Source organism: Aotus nancymaae, unplaced genomic scaffold (genome assembly GCF_030222135.1).
Source record: "Aotus nancymaae isolate 86718 unplaced genomic scaffold, 86718_ANA_hifiasm-v0.15.2.pri h1tg000089l, whole genome shotgun sequence".
Lineage (NCBI taxonomy): Eukaryota > Metazoa > Chordata > Mammalia > Primates > Aotidae > Aotus > Aotus nancymaae.
In genome coordinates, this window is record NW_026988504.1 from 4,163,607 (window position 1) to 4,181,173 (window position 17,567).

At 58.5% G+C, this 17,567-nt stretch overlaps 1 protein-coding gene and 1 long non-coding RNA gene across 2 annotated transcripts; one reads left to right on the plus strand and one right to left on the minus strand.

Annotated features, from left to right (window-relative positions):
* Positions 1-1,306: 1,306 nt before the first annotated feature.
* ENGASE (endo-beta-N-acetylglucosaminidase) lies at positions 1,307-14,032 on the minus strand. The gene is given in 17 exon segments (XM_064369731.1): positions 1,307-3,866; positions 4,065-4,179; positions 4,444-4,552; positions 5,070-5,218; positions 5,794-5,984; positions 6,153-6,261; positions 6,598-6,701; positions 6,851-6,916; positions 6,919-6,967; positions 6,969-7,033; positions 7,652-7,817; positions 8,192-8,340; positions 8,792-8,949; positions 9,513-9,661; positions 11,196-11,397; positions 11,564-11,631; positions 13,890-14,032. Coding segments are annotated over 17 exon segments (2,409 nt in total). The 3' UTR covers positions 1,307-3,449.
* On the plus strand, positions 7,433-11,882 carry LOC135271718 (uncharacterized). Its single transcript, XR_010339856.1, has 2 exons — positions 7,433-8,740; positions 9,356-11,882. It is a non-coding gene; the product is annotated as an uncharacterized LOC135271718 (long non-coding RNA).
* Positions 14,033-17,567: the final 3,535 nt, after the last annotated feature.

Genomic DNA, 17,567 nt, shown 5'->3' on the forward strand with positions numbered 1-17,567 from the left:
ATCAGCTACTGAAGCTCTCGAAATGGAATTCTCCTTTTCTATTCCCGTTGTACATAGCCCGCCACCCTGCCTCTGGCTTTGTCCTCTGTACAGAGCCCCCGTCCCTCTGCTGTTCCGGACCCTTCTGCAGCAGCTCACCCCCCGGCCCAGATCCCCAGGACTGCAGCCGAGCCCCGGGCTTCCTTTCTTACCATTCTGTATGCTTCCAAGGTGTGACCATTCAAATTAACAGTATTATTATTATTAAGATTATTAATAAAGATTTCTTTCTTCAAACCAGGACAACTCTGTATGCTGTGGCAGCTCCCGGGCCCGGTGGGTGGAGGGTGTAGCGGCCCAGGGTGTGGGATCGGGGCCAGGACGGGACGCAGCCCAGCCTTGGTCTGTAGCCAGGTGGCAGTGGCATCAGAAGGCCCTTCTAGGCAAGAGACTTTCCAGTCCCAGTCCTTGAGTCCATGTGGGTCCTCTGCATCCCGCCCCAGGACAGGCTGGGTGGTGGCAGCTCATGGCAGCTTTGTGTTACCTGGCCTGCCTTTCGGACTCAGATCGAGGCCAGCCTCAGTTCCTTCTTTCCTGGTCACAGCACACGCTGGGCACAGTGTGACCTCACAGAGCAGAATGCACCCCAGGAGGCTGGGTGTGGTGGCTCACGCCTGTAATTCCAGCACTTTGGGAGGCTGAGGCAGGCGGATCACCTGAGGCCAGTTCAGGACCATCCTGGCCAACATGGTGAAACCCTGTCTCTACTAAAAATAAAAAATTAGCCAGGTGCGGTGGTGCATGCCTGTAGTCCCAGCTACTCGGGAGGCTGAGGCAGGAGAATCGCTTGAACCTGGGAGGCAGAGACTGCAGTGAGGTAAGAGCGCGCCATTGCACTCCTGCCTCGGCAGCAGAGTAAGACTCTGTCCCTCCCCCAGCAAAAAAAGAAAAAATGAACCCCAGGAGGCAGAAGGGTTAGACCTGGTGACCACACAGCTGTGCTTGGTCGATCCAATGCCAGAGAGAGGACAGACCTGGAGGGTGGGGGGACATGGCACAGAGGCACACGTGGCTGGTGCCCCAGCTGGTTCTGCACCCCGGTCTAGCCCGAGCTGAGGCCCATGAGGAGCCGTGCTGCTTCAAGGTAAACCCACAGGAGCTAGAGCACAGCTGCAAAGGGTCGGCTGAAGACGGGACGGGAAGGTGAGTGGCAGAACCTGAACCCGGAGCTCAGAAGCCTAGGGCTGGGCGGGGGCTGGAGCTGGACAGGGAGCCAGCGTCCGAGGCGGGGCTGGTGCTGCCCTCGCCCATCACACCAGGACTCCAGTGTTTTTCACAGCGTCGGATCATTTATTTCAGAGCAGTTACACCCGGCAGAGGGATGAAGGCTTACACGCCAGCATGTTAATTTTCCTGCACGTGAGCCTTGCACGGTGGTGGGGCTGGGGAGTCAGGGCGGTGTTTCTGCCACACGCCACGCTCTGCTAAGCCCCCTTACTCCTAATTGCTTGCTCACCAGACTGTGAGAAAATAATTGCCATTATAAATTTCCCTCCTCTGCATAAAATATTCAGAGAAACCAGCACTTAAAAGACTTCATGAAGGAAGGGCAGCATGCATGCTGCGCCCCACCGCCGCAGAGGACGCGGAGAGGCCAGGAGCTCCTCCCCAGATCCCCCTGGTTCCAAATGGGAGAGAGAGGCTCAAAGCGTTCCCAGGAACCGTCACAGCTGAAAAAAGAGTCGAGTCAGCTCGTGTTCACCTGCCCTCCACCCAGGACAGCGCCCAGCGGTTCCAGGCCACAGGGGGTCAGCAGAGGGACCCTCCTGCCCCACATCCTTGGCAAATGCTTCTCCTGGGACCACACGTGAGACATGGAAGAATGTTCCAAATTAGACAAAAGCCCAGACCTTTAATCCCAGGGCCTTCTGCTTGGCACGAGTACCCAGGCAGGCAGGGAAGATGGAGAAAGAGGCGGATTTCAGCCCCTGGAAGGGGCCCCAGCTCAGAGCGGCTGCTGGGCACCACCCTTGCCCTCCTCCTCCGCACGCGGGAGCGGGTGTGACTGGGCTGCCACCTGGTGGCCTCTGCCCTCACTGCAGGGCAAAATGACGGGGATGCCAGCCCTTAGGTGTGGGCTCTGGCTGGAGTCACAGGGCATCCCAGCCCTCAGCACTGCCCAACATCAAGGGGACCCCCACCGCCAGCCCTATGTGGCCTGGGGCTGAGACCCCCCCACAAAAGCGAGGGACTTCAGGCCACTGACTCCATGGAAGGACCACAACAGATCCCACCCAGACCAGCTGCAGAATGACCCAAGGCCTTGGGGCCTAAAGACTACACCAGGAAGCCTCCTGGGCAGCCTAGCAGAGGCCTGGGCAGAGGGGAGGAGGCAGCTAGAGAAGAGCAGGAAGGACAGAAGAAGGCCTGCGGTGAGGACCCGGCCTGCGGTGAGGACGCGGCCTCCCTCACGCCCCACGCACCTGTGTTGCCTCTTGCTCAAGGGTAAGCCTGGAGGTCTCCCTGGTTGGTGCTTGGGTGAGGCTGAGAAGGGAGGAGGTGAAGGAACGGAATAGCTGGAAAAGACCCCACGGCTCCTGCAGCTCCTGCATGTGGGAGGGGGCTTGGCTGGTGTGGGGAGCAGATACTGCTGCCGGCCTGGCCTGACCAGTGACCTGAGCCTAAAGGCAGCTTGTCCAGAGCCCACGGCCTCTCGCTGGGCAGAGGCAGGGCCACAGTGCAGACTGCCTTAGGGCCACTTGCCTGCACCCCCACAGCCTGGAAGGGACACAGCAGGGCCAGGGGCTGGTGAGAACGCTGCAGAGATGACCTCACGCTCAGCAGCACAGTAAATTGCCAACACTGGGGAACACGCAGCAGCAGGGCTGGCCCACAATGCCCACTCCTCAGGGGAAAGGGGCCTTCCCCACCAGGAGGAGGGGTCTCCAGGGCATCCTCTCCTGACACCTGCAGGCAGCCCCACCCTGGGAGCCCCTGTAGCTCGTCCTCATCCGCACTTGCCCCAAAGCCTGCCTGCCACCATCTAAGCACCTTTCTCATAGTTTCATCTGCAGGAAAAAAAAATCATTCTCAGCATCAGCATCTTGCAGCCTATTAGGAAATACCCTTTATGGAATTTTCTGTCCTAAACATCCTCCCCCCTTTCATGTTCACGTGGGACCCATGTACCGTGGGGAGGGGCTAGGCAGAAACAGGGCCCGCCACTCACCTCACAGTGACGCAGTGACCAACGCTGCAATCTCACCGCTTGGTTTCCTGTTACCAACGCCCCCCCCCCCCACCGCCCCCGACAAAAAGCCACAGCACTCAGCCCGGGGGTCTTGTGCCCCAGCCCCAGGACCTGGGTCTCGCCGCCACTGCCAGCACTTAGCAGGCCCAGCGCAGGCTGGGGCCAGACAGCCAGGAAGAGGCCTCAGCCCAAGGCCAGACCACCAAGCCTTAGCATCTGCTCACTCGGGGGCTGAGTAGAGCAGAGAGGCCCGGCCCCACTCGGCCTGAGGCACCCGGAACCCTTCCTTGGGGACAGGCTCCACCAGAAACCCAATGCGACGATCCTGGCCGGGCCCGGCAGCGTCCACCAGCAGGTCCACTATCCGGTACTGGGTGGCAAAAGCCAACCCCAGGAACGTGGGCCTCTCTGGCCTCCGCGGCTCCCCGCCCAGAGACCCATCGCCGGTCCCTCCGCAGCAGTGGATCCGGAAGCAGCGGACTTGCGGCAGGAGGAAGGACCAGTGCAGGATGCAGCTGAGCTGGAGCAGAGCAGGGGTTCCCTCCCGCTCAGAGGCGGCGGGCTGCCAGCAGACGTGAGAGACAGTGACGGCCTGTACCTGGGGCAGTGGGGCCAGCAGGCTGGCAGCGTCCACCACCTGGCAGGAGAAAAGGCTTGGCATGGCTGGAAGCCAGGGGGCTGGGAGAGGGCGCCCCCACCCACAGACTTCCCTTCCCTGACTCCCCCACCGCAGTTCCCCACTGAACCCGAGAAGGGAACAGCCTAGGACAGCCTCCACCCCCACTCCAGCTGGACAAACGGCCAGTCCAGCCCGAGCCCCTCTGGGAAGTGTCACCTGGATCTCTCCAAGGCGACAGGTGAAGCTCTCCTCCTCCCGGCTACCCGGCGGCCGTGTGAAGCAAACGAAGAGGTCCAGCAAGAGGCACCCACGCAGGCTCACCTCGTAGCAGCTGGAGGGGCCAAAGGGCTGATCACAGGCCGGGCTCAGCCCAGTGCTCCAGGGTGAGCCGGTCCAGAGGCCCCAAGCCACAGCAGAACGGAGATCCATGCCAGGGGCAGTGGGGACCCTGGGCCGACAGCAGGGCTCCCAGCAGCTGTCCTGGGCTTATGTCTCAGAGCTGTCTCAGAGCTGGCCCAGGGGCCAGCCCAGGGCCCCTCCATCCCTCCAGCTCTGGGATTTCCAACAGAGACTTGAGTGAAGGAGGGGGACTTACTGCTGGACCCAGCCCCCGCTCAGCTGCCGGCCGCAGCGGCCCACCCATCTGGCCAGCTTGGTGGGAGGTACCCGGAGGGGTCGGAGGCTGTGTCTTGAGCTTGTTTCTGCTGGAGAAGGAGACACGGGACTTGAAAAAGGAGAATCTCAAAGGAAAAGGCGCTGGGAGGGACCACCAAGGGAGCCCCTGGAGTCCAGAGAAGACCCCCCATGACGCCAGATGCTCGCAAGTACTGAGAAGCGACCAGGCACAGCTCCAGAGGAGCTCGGCAAACGGTCAGCCACACTCTCACCCGTCCTGGCTTCCTCCAGCCTGCTGTCTCCCCACCCCATCTCCTCGCCCCTCTCCACGCCGCGGCCAGCAGCCAGCCTGTGTGCCGCTCAGGTCTCCAGGAGGAGCCACTGTCTACCCTGCATAGATGCCTCAGCGGCCCAGCGAGGCCACAGGGCAGAGGTTGCGGCCGAGAAGTGTCCAGGCCTTGACCACAGCTGCCCTGACTCTAGCAAAGGCAGGGTTTACCCTCCACTGTTCACACCAGCTCCTCCCCACACTCCACGAGCCTTTCCACACCTCTGTCCCCTGAGCTCTCCCCGGGCAGAGGCAGGCCTGGGCCCCCATCGCCTCACCATTCAACACTGAGATACCACTGATGTCACAGCTGCCAGCATCCCCCGTGGTCAGCTCCAAAGCAACCGTGACGTCCGTAGGCCCTTCAAGCTTGTATACCATGGACAGAAAAATTTTGGGGGGCACGGGGACCTGCAGGGAGAATAACCTGGGGGAGAAAGATCCTGTGCTAAGTGCCACAGAGAAATCATTGACAAATAGAAGCCAGCTCCAAATCACGCCCGCCAGCCCCTCCCTTGGGAATGAGGCGCCTGAGCAGCAAACACCCACAGAGTGGTCCTGTCCGTGGCCAGGGACAAGCCCTCCCCAAGGCCAGATTCTTTTGTGGGCTGAAACATCTCTATTCTGAAATACTGTATGATTCCCTTATATGGGGCATCTAAAGTATCCAAACTCACAGATGCAGAGTGAAGGGTGGCTTTGAGGGGCTGGGGGAGGATGGGGGGCTAATGAGCAACGGGGAGAGTCCAGTCCTACGAGGTGACACAGCTCTAGGGATCTGTCGCACAGCAACACGCAGAGTCCACACTCCCAACCGTTCACTTCAACATGGTGAACGTGGTACATTTCATGTGAATGCACTTTTGACCACAATTTTAAAAAACCAATCTGGGTCTGTCCTCTGTCCTCGTTCTGGCCTCCACTGCCCCATCCGCCCAGTTCCACAGCCACCACGTGACGGGAGAAGCTGATGGGCCCACACGTCCCCCGTCACTCACCCACCTCACAGCCACATTTCCAGCCTCTGACGGGATCACACCCCGGATGAGCAGGGAGCTGCCCCCGTGCCAGGCGTCCTCTAGGCAGCAGTGCGTCCTCACCCAGCCCCGGCCATCCCCTCCCAGCCTGTGTTCTCCAAACAAGGGCTGCATCTCCTGGGCACTCAGATGGTACCAGGGCCCCACCGTCTCCTCCTGAAGAAAAGGGCAGAACGGGGGCACTCAGCAGAGGCCAACAGAGCAGATGTGCCCGGAGCAGCAGGGAGGGGCAAACCACCACCAAGCCTTCGAGCAAGCCCCAGGCTCCTCCCACTTGTCCCAGCTGAGGCCAGAAGACAGACACGATGGAAGGCGTCCACCCACCTGGCCGTAGCAGACCCTCCGTGCACCCATGCCCAGGCAGAAGGATGTGACGAAAGGCAAGGAGCAGATACTATGTGTGGGCAGATAACGCTCCAGCCGGCCCCAGAACCTGCCAGAGACATGGGGGCAACAGCCCGGTCCTGAGGAACGGAGGGAGCCTCCCAGTGTCCCTCGAACTCTCCTGCACCCTCCGAGACAGGACTTCTGGGAGGACTGCAGCCTCCCCGGCTACGGAGATGTTGGAAACACACGTCTGCAGGAAGCGGTCGCCGGGTTTGGTCCCTACCTGGAAGCAGCCAGGGTGGCTGGTTTCTTCTCCCTTCATCCTCCTTTAACCACTCCCCCAGGGAGGGTCACTAAAGGGCACGAACATGTCTTATCAGAGAAACCAGGGACCCTTCCCACCCATCAGCCTGCACTAAGCACCCAGGATGGCAGGACTCACTTGTCCTGGTTCTGGAAGAAATGCTCCTTCTCCAGACACTCGTACACCCAGCCAGGAGCAAACAGAGCCACGGAGAAGCCATGCTTCCGAATCAGCTCCAACGACTGAGGAGACAGACGTCAGGGAGACCCCAGGCACGTCAGAACCACAGAGCCCAGACAGGCTCCTGGACGCCAGTGACAGGGGTAGGGGCTTTCAGGGCAGCTGGGAAACGGGAGGGGGAAGCTGTCCAACCCCTCCCTCCTAATTGCACGTGGGGGCTGCAGGGCGTCACCCCCGTCATTCCACAAGCCGGCCAGAAGAGGGGGTGGGAGAGGCGGCCAGGCGGTCGGCGCTGCTGCATGGGCAGGAGGAGCTAACTGGCTGTGGCCACAATCCCCTCGCCCTCTGGCACACCTCTCATTTGATTATCAGAATCACGGGCAGCAAAGAGGCTCTCCCGTTACTGGATTAATTTACTCATCTGAAGCTAAATTAATGGCTGACAATATCCCTGGGGCTCTGGGAAGGGGCAGGACTGACAAGCCAGAGGCAGGCAGAGCCCTGCGCATCCCACACCAGGGGCACCAGCCCGGCCCCACTCCTTCCTCCATGCTGGCGTGACCTGCCTTGCCAGAAAATGCTCCCTCGTCGTGACACCTGCCACCCCCCAAGCCCTGGGCACTTCCCCCGTCCTCACCCCTGAGCCTCGTGAGAGGTGCAGCAGGCCCCTCCGAGACTGCCCAGGCTTCCCTGGAGGGGAGGTCAAGGATTGCAGCGGCGACAGGAGGCTTAGGCCCATGAAGACCAGGCGGCAGGGCACAGGGCGCCTCTGTCCAGTAAGACCCATGCAAAAACACACTAGCCAACTGTAGAAATGGCTGGGAAGGGGTTTCAGTGGGGACACAGCTTGGCCAAACAGGACACCCTGTTTCTTAATGCCACAGGGTCCCTGCTCCGGAAAGAACAGCTGCTGTCGTTCCTTTGAGATGCGGACAGGAATGGAAGGTCCATGAGGAAATGAGGTCCTAGGGGAGGCACTGGGCCATGGCCTTGGGCGAAGGGGACTGCCCACCTTGTCTGTGTCGAATCGGCCTCCAACCACGTTCCCCCGAGCGAACACATCCACGCCCACGTACACATCGGCCCGGCGCTCCCCCGCCTGCCCCAGCATCCGCTCCAGGTGCTCCTCCTGCCAGTTATAGTTGGTGAAGAAGCCGTCACAGGAATCAAAGAAGACCCTGAGGAAGAAGGACCTGCTGTGAGGCCCAGAGGGACGGGGCCACCACCCCACCCCACACAGTCTCAGCCTTCCCCCTCTTAGAGCCCAGAGGCACCTGCAATTCACAGGCTGGGAGCTGCCTCCAGGACCTAAGACACAGCCTGGTCCCCAAGGGCAGGGAGCAGCCCCAGATGGTGACCTGAAACCCTCGCCCAGCACCCATGGCGTCTGCTGAGGCTCAGAATGTTAAGAGAACTCTTTGCCTTCTCTGTGTTTTTACCCAATGCAGTCATATATGTGCTGCCTCCGTGCGGGAGACTGCGCCCGCCCCTCATGGCACGTGGCACCCGCCCCTCGAGGCACCGCCCCTCAGAGCCCCGTCTGCAGGCTCGCCTGTTCTGCTGGTTGAGTTCATTCTGCCATTTGAGCTGCCCGCTCTGCACCACACTGTCATACCACAGCACCAGGCCCCCCGGGACCTGCCGGTGCAGCTGCGTGGTCAGGTACCGCAGGAAAGGAGGCATGTTCCCCATGGCGGCCAGCTGAAAGAGAGGAAGGAGGTGAGAGCGTCAGTGAGCCCCAGATGCGTCTATCTTGAGAAGTATCTGGCGCCGGACAGACGGGGGCCCAGAGCAGACGGATCCACAGGAGAAGCTGCAGTCCTGAAAGGCCCTCCCCGCCACGGCCTCGAACGTGGAGTCCAGCCAAACAGACGACTGTCCTTTCTTATTGCGGCAGGAAGGACAGGAACGCAGAAGTCAGGGAAAGGGAGGGAGCCCAGAGAAGGAAGCTACACACCCAGCCCCAGCAGCGCACAGAGGAGGAGCAGGAAAGGCCAGCCAGCCCAGGAGTCAGGAGGTCGGAGGAGATTCCGTCTCGCTGCGAGTAACTAAGATTTCAGAATCGGCGCTGCCGCCACCTGCAGCCCAGGTGTGGGGTGAGGTAAGGCCGAGGAAGGAAAGAGGTGGAGGTGGGCGAGGGCCAGGCGCTCACACTCAGGGGGTTCTCAACGTTGATCAGCCAGCCATCGAAACGAAAAAACTGAGCGATCTGGACTAGCTGGTTGGCCACTGCCTGGTATGAGCGCTCGTCCCCGGCCAGAAAGGCTTCACAGAGCCTTGCCCCTTCATTCCACTCCGTGATGAACGTCCCTGTGAGGACAGCAGAGAAACAAGGTCGGCCGCGGGAATCGCTTTCCCTCAACCCGTTTTCAAAGCGAGGTTCCCGAACCAGCAGCCTCAGTGTCCCCTGAGCACTTGGTAGACATTCAAACCCCCATATAGCTAGTGAATCAGACACTGTGCCAGCAGGGACCAGCAGTCCTGGCGACGGAAGCCCATACACGATGGGGATGGAGGCTACAGCCTGAGCGGCACTGTTCTGACCCCAGGAGTCGGCAAACCGTGGCCCTGGGGCCCATGCCTGCTACCACCCATGTGTGTAAATGTAATTTTATTGGACACGGCCTCGCCTATTTGTTTAACTGCTGTCACTCCAATAATCACTACAGTGACCCAATGGTCTGAAATGCTGAAAATACTATCTGGTCCTTTCCAGAAAAAACCTGTAGATGCCTGTCCTGACCGACCGAGGCGGCCCTCAGCGAGGGGCTCTGCGCACTGAGAAGCAGGCAAAGCCCGAGCCTCCTAATCACGGGGTCCCCCGGCCGGTGAGCTGCGTCTGGCTGAGACGGAGGTGAGTGCCTGGCTCTTACCCAGCACACAGACCCCCTGCCTGTGGGCAGCGTTGGTCCAGCCCACCGGGGGGATGGTGACTGCGTGGTGGCTGAAGTACACAAAGATGTCGACGCACTGCCAGTGGTAGAAGGCATAGGGAGTCTGTGCCGCCGAGCCCTGAATGAACCTGGGGAAAGAAACAGCATGGGGCCGGCCGTGGCGGCTCAGGCCTCTATTCCCAGCACTTTGGGAGGCCAAGGTGGGCGGATCACTTGAGCCCAGGGGTTTAAGACCAGCCTGGGCAACATGGTAAAACCATCTCTCCCCCAAAGTGAAAAAATTTGCCAGGTGTGGTGGCGCGCACCTGTAGTCCCAGCTACTTGGGAGGCTGAAGTGGGAGAACCACTTGAGCCCAGGAGGTCAAGGCTGCAGTGAGCCCAGATCGCACCACTGCACTCCAGCCTGGGTGACAGAGTAACACCCTGTCTCAAAAAAGATAGAAAAAAAAAATAGAGTCGGGTCCCAGGAAACAGAATAAGGACACAGAGACCACAGGGGGTCCCCAAAGGTTTCTCCCGGAAGCCCGCCATGTCCAGGCACGGTGCAGCCAGGGAGAGAGGCAGGAGTCAGCTGCCATTCCTGCAGCCGCAGGTGAAGCGCTCTCACCGGGACATTGGGCATTTGCCATCGAATCTGATGGATGGAGCATCGCCACTCACTATGAGCAGATGAACAAAGGGAAGGGAAGGGAAGCAGGAAGGCTCACGTCAAAGCCCGGTCTCTGCTTTCCCCTTCTATGCGGAGGGCAGGCAGTCCCTCAGGACACAGTCTCCTGGAATTCAAAGGTTGGGGCTGACAGCGGGGTGAGCTGTGCCCAAGGTCTCATCACCTGTCTCTGTCTCTACCTTGATGACTGGCTGTGACTCAAGCCTTCCCGTCAATCACAGGGTCCAAGATTGTTTTATGGACATGTAAAAGTGCCACATGGAGTCCTTGGTAACTTTGGATGGGACATCTGCAGCTGGGGTGGGTGGGGCGTGTGACATCTCTGTGCATCAAAGCCAGAGCCCAGCGACCCAGAACAGGATCGGAGCTTAAGCAGAGACGAACACCGGTGAGGATTTGAGGGTGGGGGCCGGCAGCTGAAGGGGACCCCCTGCCTGCTGTGCCCCCTCCAATCTACCAGACTGAAAGCTTCAGGGAGTCAAAAGGGACATAAGATATTGCCTAAGCCAGTCTTCCCCCCCCTGCCTTTTTTTTTTTTTTTGAGACAGAGTCTCACTCTGATGCCCAGGCTGGAGTGCAGTGACTCAATCTCAGCTCGCTGAAACCTCTGCCTCATGGTTCAAGCAATTCTTCTGCATTAGCCTCCTGGGTAGCTGGATTACAGGCACCTGCCACCGTGCCTGGCTAATTTTTGTATTTTTAGTAGAGGCAGGGTTTCGTCATGTTGGCCAGGCTGGTCTCAAACTCCTGAACTCAGGTGATCCACCTGCCTTGATCTTCCAAAGTGCTGGGATTACAGGCGTGAGCCACCACTCCTGCCCCGATCTTCCCTTTTACAGATGAACGCTGAGGGCTGCCTTCCTCTCAGTACGGTCCCTCCAATGCCCATCTCCTGACTCCCCGCCCAGTGCTCTTTCTACACATGGCACTCTCTCCCACCCCTCCAGCCCCCACCCCAGCAAAGGAAAACAATCAATGTGAGGCCAGGTCCTCACCTGTCATCCAGGTACCCGCCCATCATGTCATGGCACAACAAAGTCCGGGGCCTCTGGCTGCTCAGAGGGGGCTGGCGACACGCCAGGGGCTCCAGGGCCACGTTAAAGCCATCCTCCATGTGGGGCGTCCATGCCAAGAGCTCCTCCAGCGAAGACAAGTAAAAGCTGATAGGTTTAGTGGTGTCCTTGTCATAATATCTAACTGGTCCGAGGACAGAAACATCGAGGAATGAATGGAAATTATTATAGGATTAATGGAAACGCTTTGATAATAACAGAGAAGGAACATGAGAGGGGGTGGGGGCTGACCTGCCCCGAAGCCCCAGGCATGAAAGTGGAGTCAGTATTCAGAGCCTCCGTCTCCTCACCTGGCAGTGGGTCCGAGGAAAACCTGACCACTTCTCGAAAAACTGTCTCTTCTTCATCATCTTTGATTCTAAGCAAAGAAGGAGTTGTACATTTATACATTTTTTTAAAAATAGAAGCAAACGGACGAGTTTCACCTAAATATGGAGGGAGAGAGATTATCTGGCTTACATTTTTAATATTAACTATAGAAACATTTTATAAAGCAATGAAGTAGCGTGTGACAGTCCTGAGGTCGCCTGTATTAACAACCAGAGCTTGGCTTCTGCATGGACACATGGCAATGATTACTGCCAAGAATAAACCTTACCCTAGGCCAGACGCAGTGGCTCACGCCTGTAATCCCAACACCGTGGGAGGCCAAGGTGGGTGGCTCACCTGAGGTCAGGACTTCAAGACCAGCCTGGCCAACATGGCAAAACCCTGTCTCTACCAAAAATACAAAAATTAGTCAGGCATGATGGCACACGCCTGTAATCCCAGCACCTTGGGAGGCCGAGGCAGGAGAATCGCCTGAACCCGGGAGGCGAAGGTTGCAGTGAGCCAAGATTGCGCCACTGCACTCCAACTTGGGTGATAGAGCGAGACTGTTTCAAAAATAATAAATAGAATAAACTTTACCCTCTAAAGCAGCCACCCAAATATCACACTCCAAAGGCCAGACGTATACACTTCACAGGGTCCCCAGGATTTGCTTATGGCCAAAGGGCAATATCCAAATACCCAAAGTACAGAAAGTTTCAGGTCGTAAGACAGCAGGGGCCAGGCTTTCTACATAGGCCATGCTTCCCTTAGCACCTTTAACATGGAAAGCCTTCCTTTAGCACATTAACATGGAACGCCCCTGAATACATCTCAAACTACTTCCTGTTAAAATTTTATTTTATTTTTATTTTTATTTTTTATTATTTTTTGTTTGTTTGTTTGTTTTGAGACAGAGTCTCGTTCTGTTGCCAGGCGCCAGGCTGGAGTGCAGTGGCGCGATCTCAGCTCACTGCAACCTCCACTTCCCAGGTTCAAGTGAGTCTCCTGCCTCAGCCTCCGGAGTAGTTGGAATTACAGGTGTCTGCCACCACGCCTGACTAATTTTGTCTTTTTAGTAGAGACGGGGTTTCATCATGTTGGCCAGGCTGCTCTCAAAATCCGGAACTCAAGTGATCCACCCACCTCAGCCTCCCAAGTGCTGGGATTACAGGCATGAGCTACCACGCCTGGCCTAAAAAATTGTAATTATCTTAAGATCAGAAAGACACTGCAGTGACTATTGCCCAAGGCCACTTCTTTGTTCACTGAGCTGTCATCTGTCTACACTCCACTGCCATTCAGAGGCCTGTGGCCAAGAGTCCTCAGTAGGTTCTGCCACCACCAAACGCTGACCCGGGGCCTCCAGAATGGCACTGAGAGGCCCTGAGGACTGCAGGGGTGGGGGCAGATTCAAGCAGAGATGCCACAGAAGGTGTTCCTCTCCACCTTCCTTTTCCCAAGCCCCCTCCCTTGTCCTTATTATCCTTCAGCCGCCCCCTCGCGGGCCTTCTCAGAGCAATCCTCACCCACATGAGGTCACCTTGGTCACCTGTCATTCCTCCACTAGGAGGGAAACAGCCATCTCCACATTCCTCCTGTCCAAAAATACCTTTCCCGCCAGCCCCCATCCCGCCATCACGAGGCTGAAATGCCAGCAGTCTCATTGCTTTGGGTTTAACAAAGCTCCGGCTGCAGTTTCCAGAAGCCAAATCTGTGCTCCGAACTTCCCCTCTCCCCGCCCCGCCCCCGCAACCTACTGAGGGGAGGTTTACTGGGCGGGCAGATGTCCCAGAAAGGAAGGAAGCCTGGCCCAGAGGGGCACGTTCGTCCCTTTCCGTCTCTGTGCCTTGGCCCATTCCGTTCCCCCCAGCTGGATACCCTACTCCCATTCTCCACCTGCTGAAGGCTTCCTCCTCCCCAAAGACCCAGTTCTAACGTCACCCGTGCAGAAGGCCACCCCTTCCACCAGCCGGCATCCACTGAGCCACGAGCACCGCCGCCGGCATCTTCCGCACAGACTGGCGGCGTGGGAGGCAGGGGTCTGGCCGGGGCGCCGGGATCCCCGCCGGGCCCCACGGCCACTCGGGTTTGCATTTCTGGGGGTCAGGAACGGGGCCCGGAGGCGGTTGCCCGGCAGTGGCGCAGGGACGGCGGGAAGAACCGGGGCGGAGGGGCGCTGCCACCCGCTGACCCCTGCTGTGCTCGGCGCGGACACCGGCGCCGGCCCCCCGCCCCTCGGCGCGCCCGTGCGGGGGAACCTCAGGCCCCGCAGATCGGGGGTTCACCCGCGCCCCGCAGTCCCACCTCCTCCCCGGCCGCCGCCGCCGCCGCGGCTCCTGTTCCTCCTCCCGCGTCCCCGCCTCCGCGGCCGCCGGCCCCTGCCGCTCCCGCTCCCGCCGCCGCCGCCGCGCAGCCGACCGGGTCACCGCCACCGCCGCGGCCTCCATGACACCGTCCGCGCGGGTGGCGCGTCGCCCGGCCCGAGAGCCAATCGCAGGCCCAGACCAGCCCCTGCTCCGCGCTCGGCCAATGGCAAGTACTCAGCGCTCACGCAGCGCTAGGAAGGGACTCCGGGCCACCGGGCCCCGCGGCGGGGACTTTGTAGCGGAGACAGCCCGGGGGCGGGCCGAGGACGGGGCGGGGCGGGGCGGGGGCTGGGCGGGGCCGAGGACGGGGCGGGGCCGGGCGGGGGAGGGGGCGGGGGCTGGGCGGGGCCGAGGACGGGGCGGGGCCGGGCGGGGGCGGGGCGGGGCTGAGGGACGTGGTCTGGGCGAGTTCGAGCCCAGGGTTCGTCGTCGTTGTTGTTGCCCATCTTTGGGTATGAGTCCAGGGTTCCAGAGGGCTCTAGAATACTTCGGAAGGCCCCAATCTGCGAGTTCTCTCTCGAGCCTCACCAGCCTCGTTTTTCAAACAAATTGAGGTTTATCCCAGAGAGATTAAGCAATCTCTCAAAGGACACAAAGTCACCAAATGGTAGAAATGAGACTAACTCATCCAGCTAATCCCTATTAAAAGGTAATTTTCAGGCCAGGCGCGGTGGCTCTCGCCTGTGATCTGAGCACACTGGGAGCCGGGCGTGGTGGCCGGCGCTTGTAATCCCAGCTACTTGGGAGGCCGGGACAGGAGAATCACTTGAACCTGGGAGGCGGAGGTTGCAGTGAGCCGAGATCGCGCCACTGCACTACAGCCTGAGCGACGGAGCGAGACTCCGTCCTCCCTCCCAAAAAATGAAAAATCAGAAAAAGGTAAAATTCTGATTCTCTTTACAATATAAATATCAACACGTGTTAAAAGATTTTATTCCACTCGTTAATCAACCAAGGAACCAGACCAGTGTTATTATTTAATGTATACCCGGTGCGAAGGGGACTCCCAAGAGAGGCTCCTGTTGGAGGTGGAGCCCGGAAATGGATGTGGGAGCAGGCAGAAGGGGTCTTTCCACGGGCTGGGCGTAGAGGTGGGAACAGGGGAGGTTGTGGCACCCCTACTGCACAAGACAATGTGCACGTCCCTCAGATCCTCACAGCCTACAAAGAGCTGTAAGAAAAAAAGACTATGCGGCCGGGCGCGGTGGCTCACGCCTGTAATCCCAGCACTTTGGGAGGCCGAGCTGGGCGGATCACCTGAAGTCAGGAGTTTGAGACCAGCCTGGCCAACATGGTGAAACCTTGTCTCTACTAAAAATACAAAAATTAGCCGAGTGTGGTGGTGCATGCCTGTAATCTCAGCAACTCGGGAGGCTGAGGCCAGAGAATCACTGGAACCTGGGAGGCAGAAGCTGCAGTGAGCCAAGACTGTGCCACTTCACTCCAGCCTGGGCGACAGAGAGAGACTGTCTCAAAAAGAAAAAAAAAAAGATGATGAAAGTTAATATCTGACCACGCGGGAGCTGGTGCCCTATGTAGGATGCATAGTTTTCCAGTGAAACACAGGTTTCTTTCCACAGCCCCAAACCCGTGTTCAACAGCAGTAGTTGCTCTGCCCCTAAGTGTGCAGGGCCTGGAGAGGCGCCTCTGCAAGCGTGGCACTGCCCAGCATCTTAGGCACAGAAGGAGTTCACAGGAAACATGATAAAACAGAGGCCTGGAAGCTAGAATCCAAGGCTGGGCCCCACAGGGCAGGCCAAGGCTCTCCTCCCTCCAGGACCCAACGCCCTTCCGCAATGAGGAGCTTCCAGTGCTGGGCTGCAGCTGCTGCCCGAGCCAAGCTGACTGGGCCTTTCTTATTGTTGCAGACTTTGAACTTTACGAGGCTCCAAACTTCCATAAACGCCAAGGGTGGGAACTATGACTAAGGTTGTTGAATATGGGCCATGGTGCAGGCCAGCCAGTTAGGCAGGAAGGACAGGCCAGGGGACACGCTGACCCGTGGGGACGACAGAGATGGCAGAGGCCTTCTCTCTGGGGCTTCAGCCCTTGCAGTGGGCGAGGGCAGTGGATCACCAGGCTCACTCCTGCCGTGTTCAGGAGTGCACCGGACGTAGTCAGTCTTGATTTGGTGTGCGTCTACCCAGGTATTCCCAAGCCCTCACCTGTGGCTTAGCAATAAAAATCGATAAACTTTCATCCTGCCCAGGTTAGAACACAGTTCTAAGGGATACTTTGAACAGCGCTTGGGTAATGCTTAGTCTCTGGGAAAAAAAATATGCCCAAACCTCCCTTCTCGTCTCTCCTTTCCAAAGAGTAGGCACCTGGTCTAGAAGAGCAGGAAGGTGGAAGTCGCCCACACGCCCCTGAGGACAGACAGGACTCAGATCTTGCGGCCTCTTGTTAGCCCCTGTGGCTCCTGGTCTCTCTGGGGGTCAGGCCAAGCCTGGAGGGGCCATGTCTGCCCTTGAGCTCACATTGACTCACGCCGGGGCTCTGGACCCAGTTGAGGCCTGAGTGGGCCCTCTAAAACCCTAACCTTCTAGGGTTTCCAGGTAAAATACAGAGCAACCAGTTAAATCTGAACTCCAAATAAATGACACCCGGGACATAGGACAAGCGTATACTAAAAAGTATTGCATATTTATCTAAAGTTCAAACTGAACTGGGACGCTGCCTGTGCATTTGCTCAGTCTGGCATTCCTACCTGTGAATCTGCACTACAGCCTCGGGAGAGCCACCCTGTCCTGTCATGGGGGCCCCTCTGACACCTCGCTGCAGGCTCTCGGCTGTCCTGGCCTCTGCACACACCAGTACAGGAAGCCTGGCTGGTTCGGGACAGCTGAGCCTGGGGCCTCCCCGCCTGACCGTGCTGTTCTGTCAGCTTGCTACTGCAGGTGCCCCACCCCCCGCAGTGCCTGCCCTTGCTGCAGCACCACCCCCAGCCATGCCCAGAGTGGGCATCTAGACTCACACCTGCATGCTCTGCCTTCCTCTGCCTCCTCCCTCATGGCCCCTGAGGGAGCCAGAAATGAGAACCAGGTGAGTGGACACCACCTGCCCCCCACCCCCGGACTTGGTTGCTGAGATACTGAAGAATGTGGCAGGAACTGCTGCTTGTCCCCAGTATTCCTTCCTCCCCACACTTAAGGAACGGAAGCCCCACACTTTTGCTGACTACACGGTAGCCCAGATAAAGGCAGCATTCCCCAGCGGCAGCACTTACACCTTCCGTGTATACTTACTTATGAGAAAGTTCTGATGTATGAAACAAGAAACAAAGTGATACGTGCAATTGCGCTTGTGCCTGCAAAAAAAGGAGGCAGATCCTTTCCTTCCACTTCTCCTTCCTCACTTCTGCTGGTCGCCAGCGAGGGACAAGGATGTGATGGCAGGAACTGTGGCAGCCATCTGAGACCATGAGATGGAAGCCACTTGTGGAAGGGGTAGGAGGGGCCTAGGTCCCCAACAGCAAAACCAGTGTTGCCCTGGACTGCTTATGTCCAGACTTTATTATTATTATTATTATTATTTGAGACAGCGTCTCACTCTGTCGTCCAGTGGACGACACTGGAACACAGTGGCATGATCTAGGCTCACTGCAACCTCCAGCTCC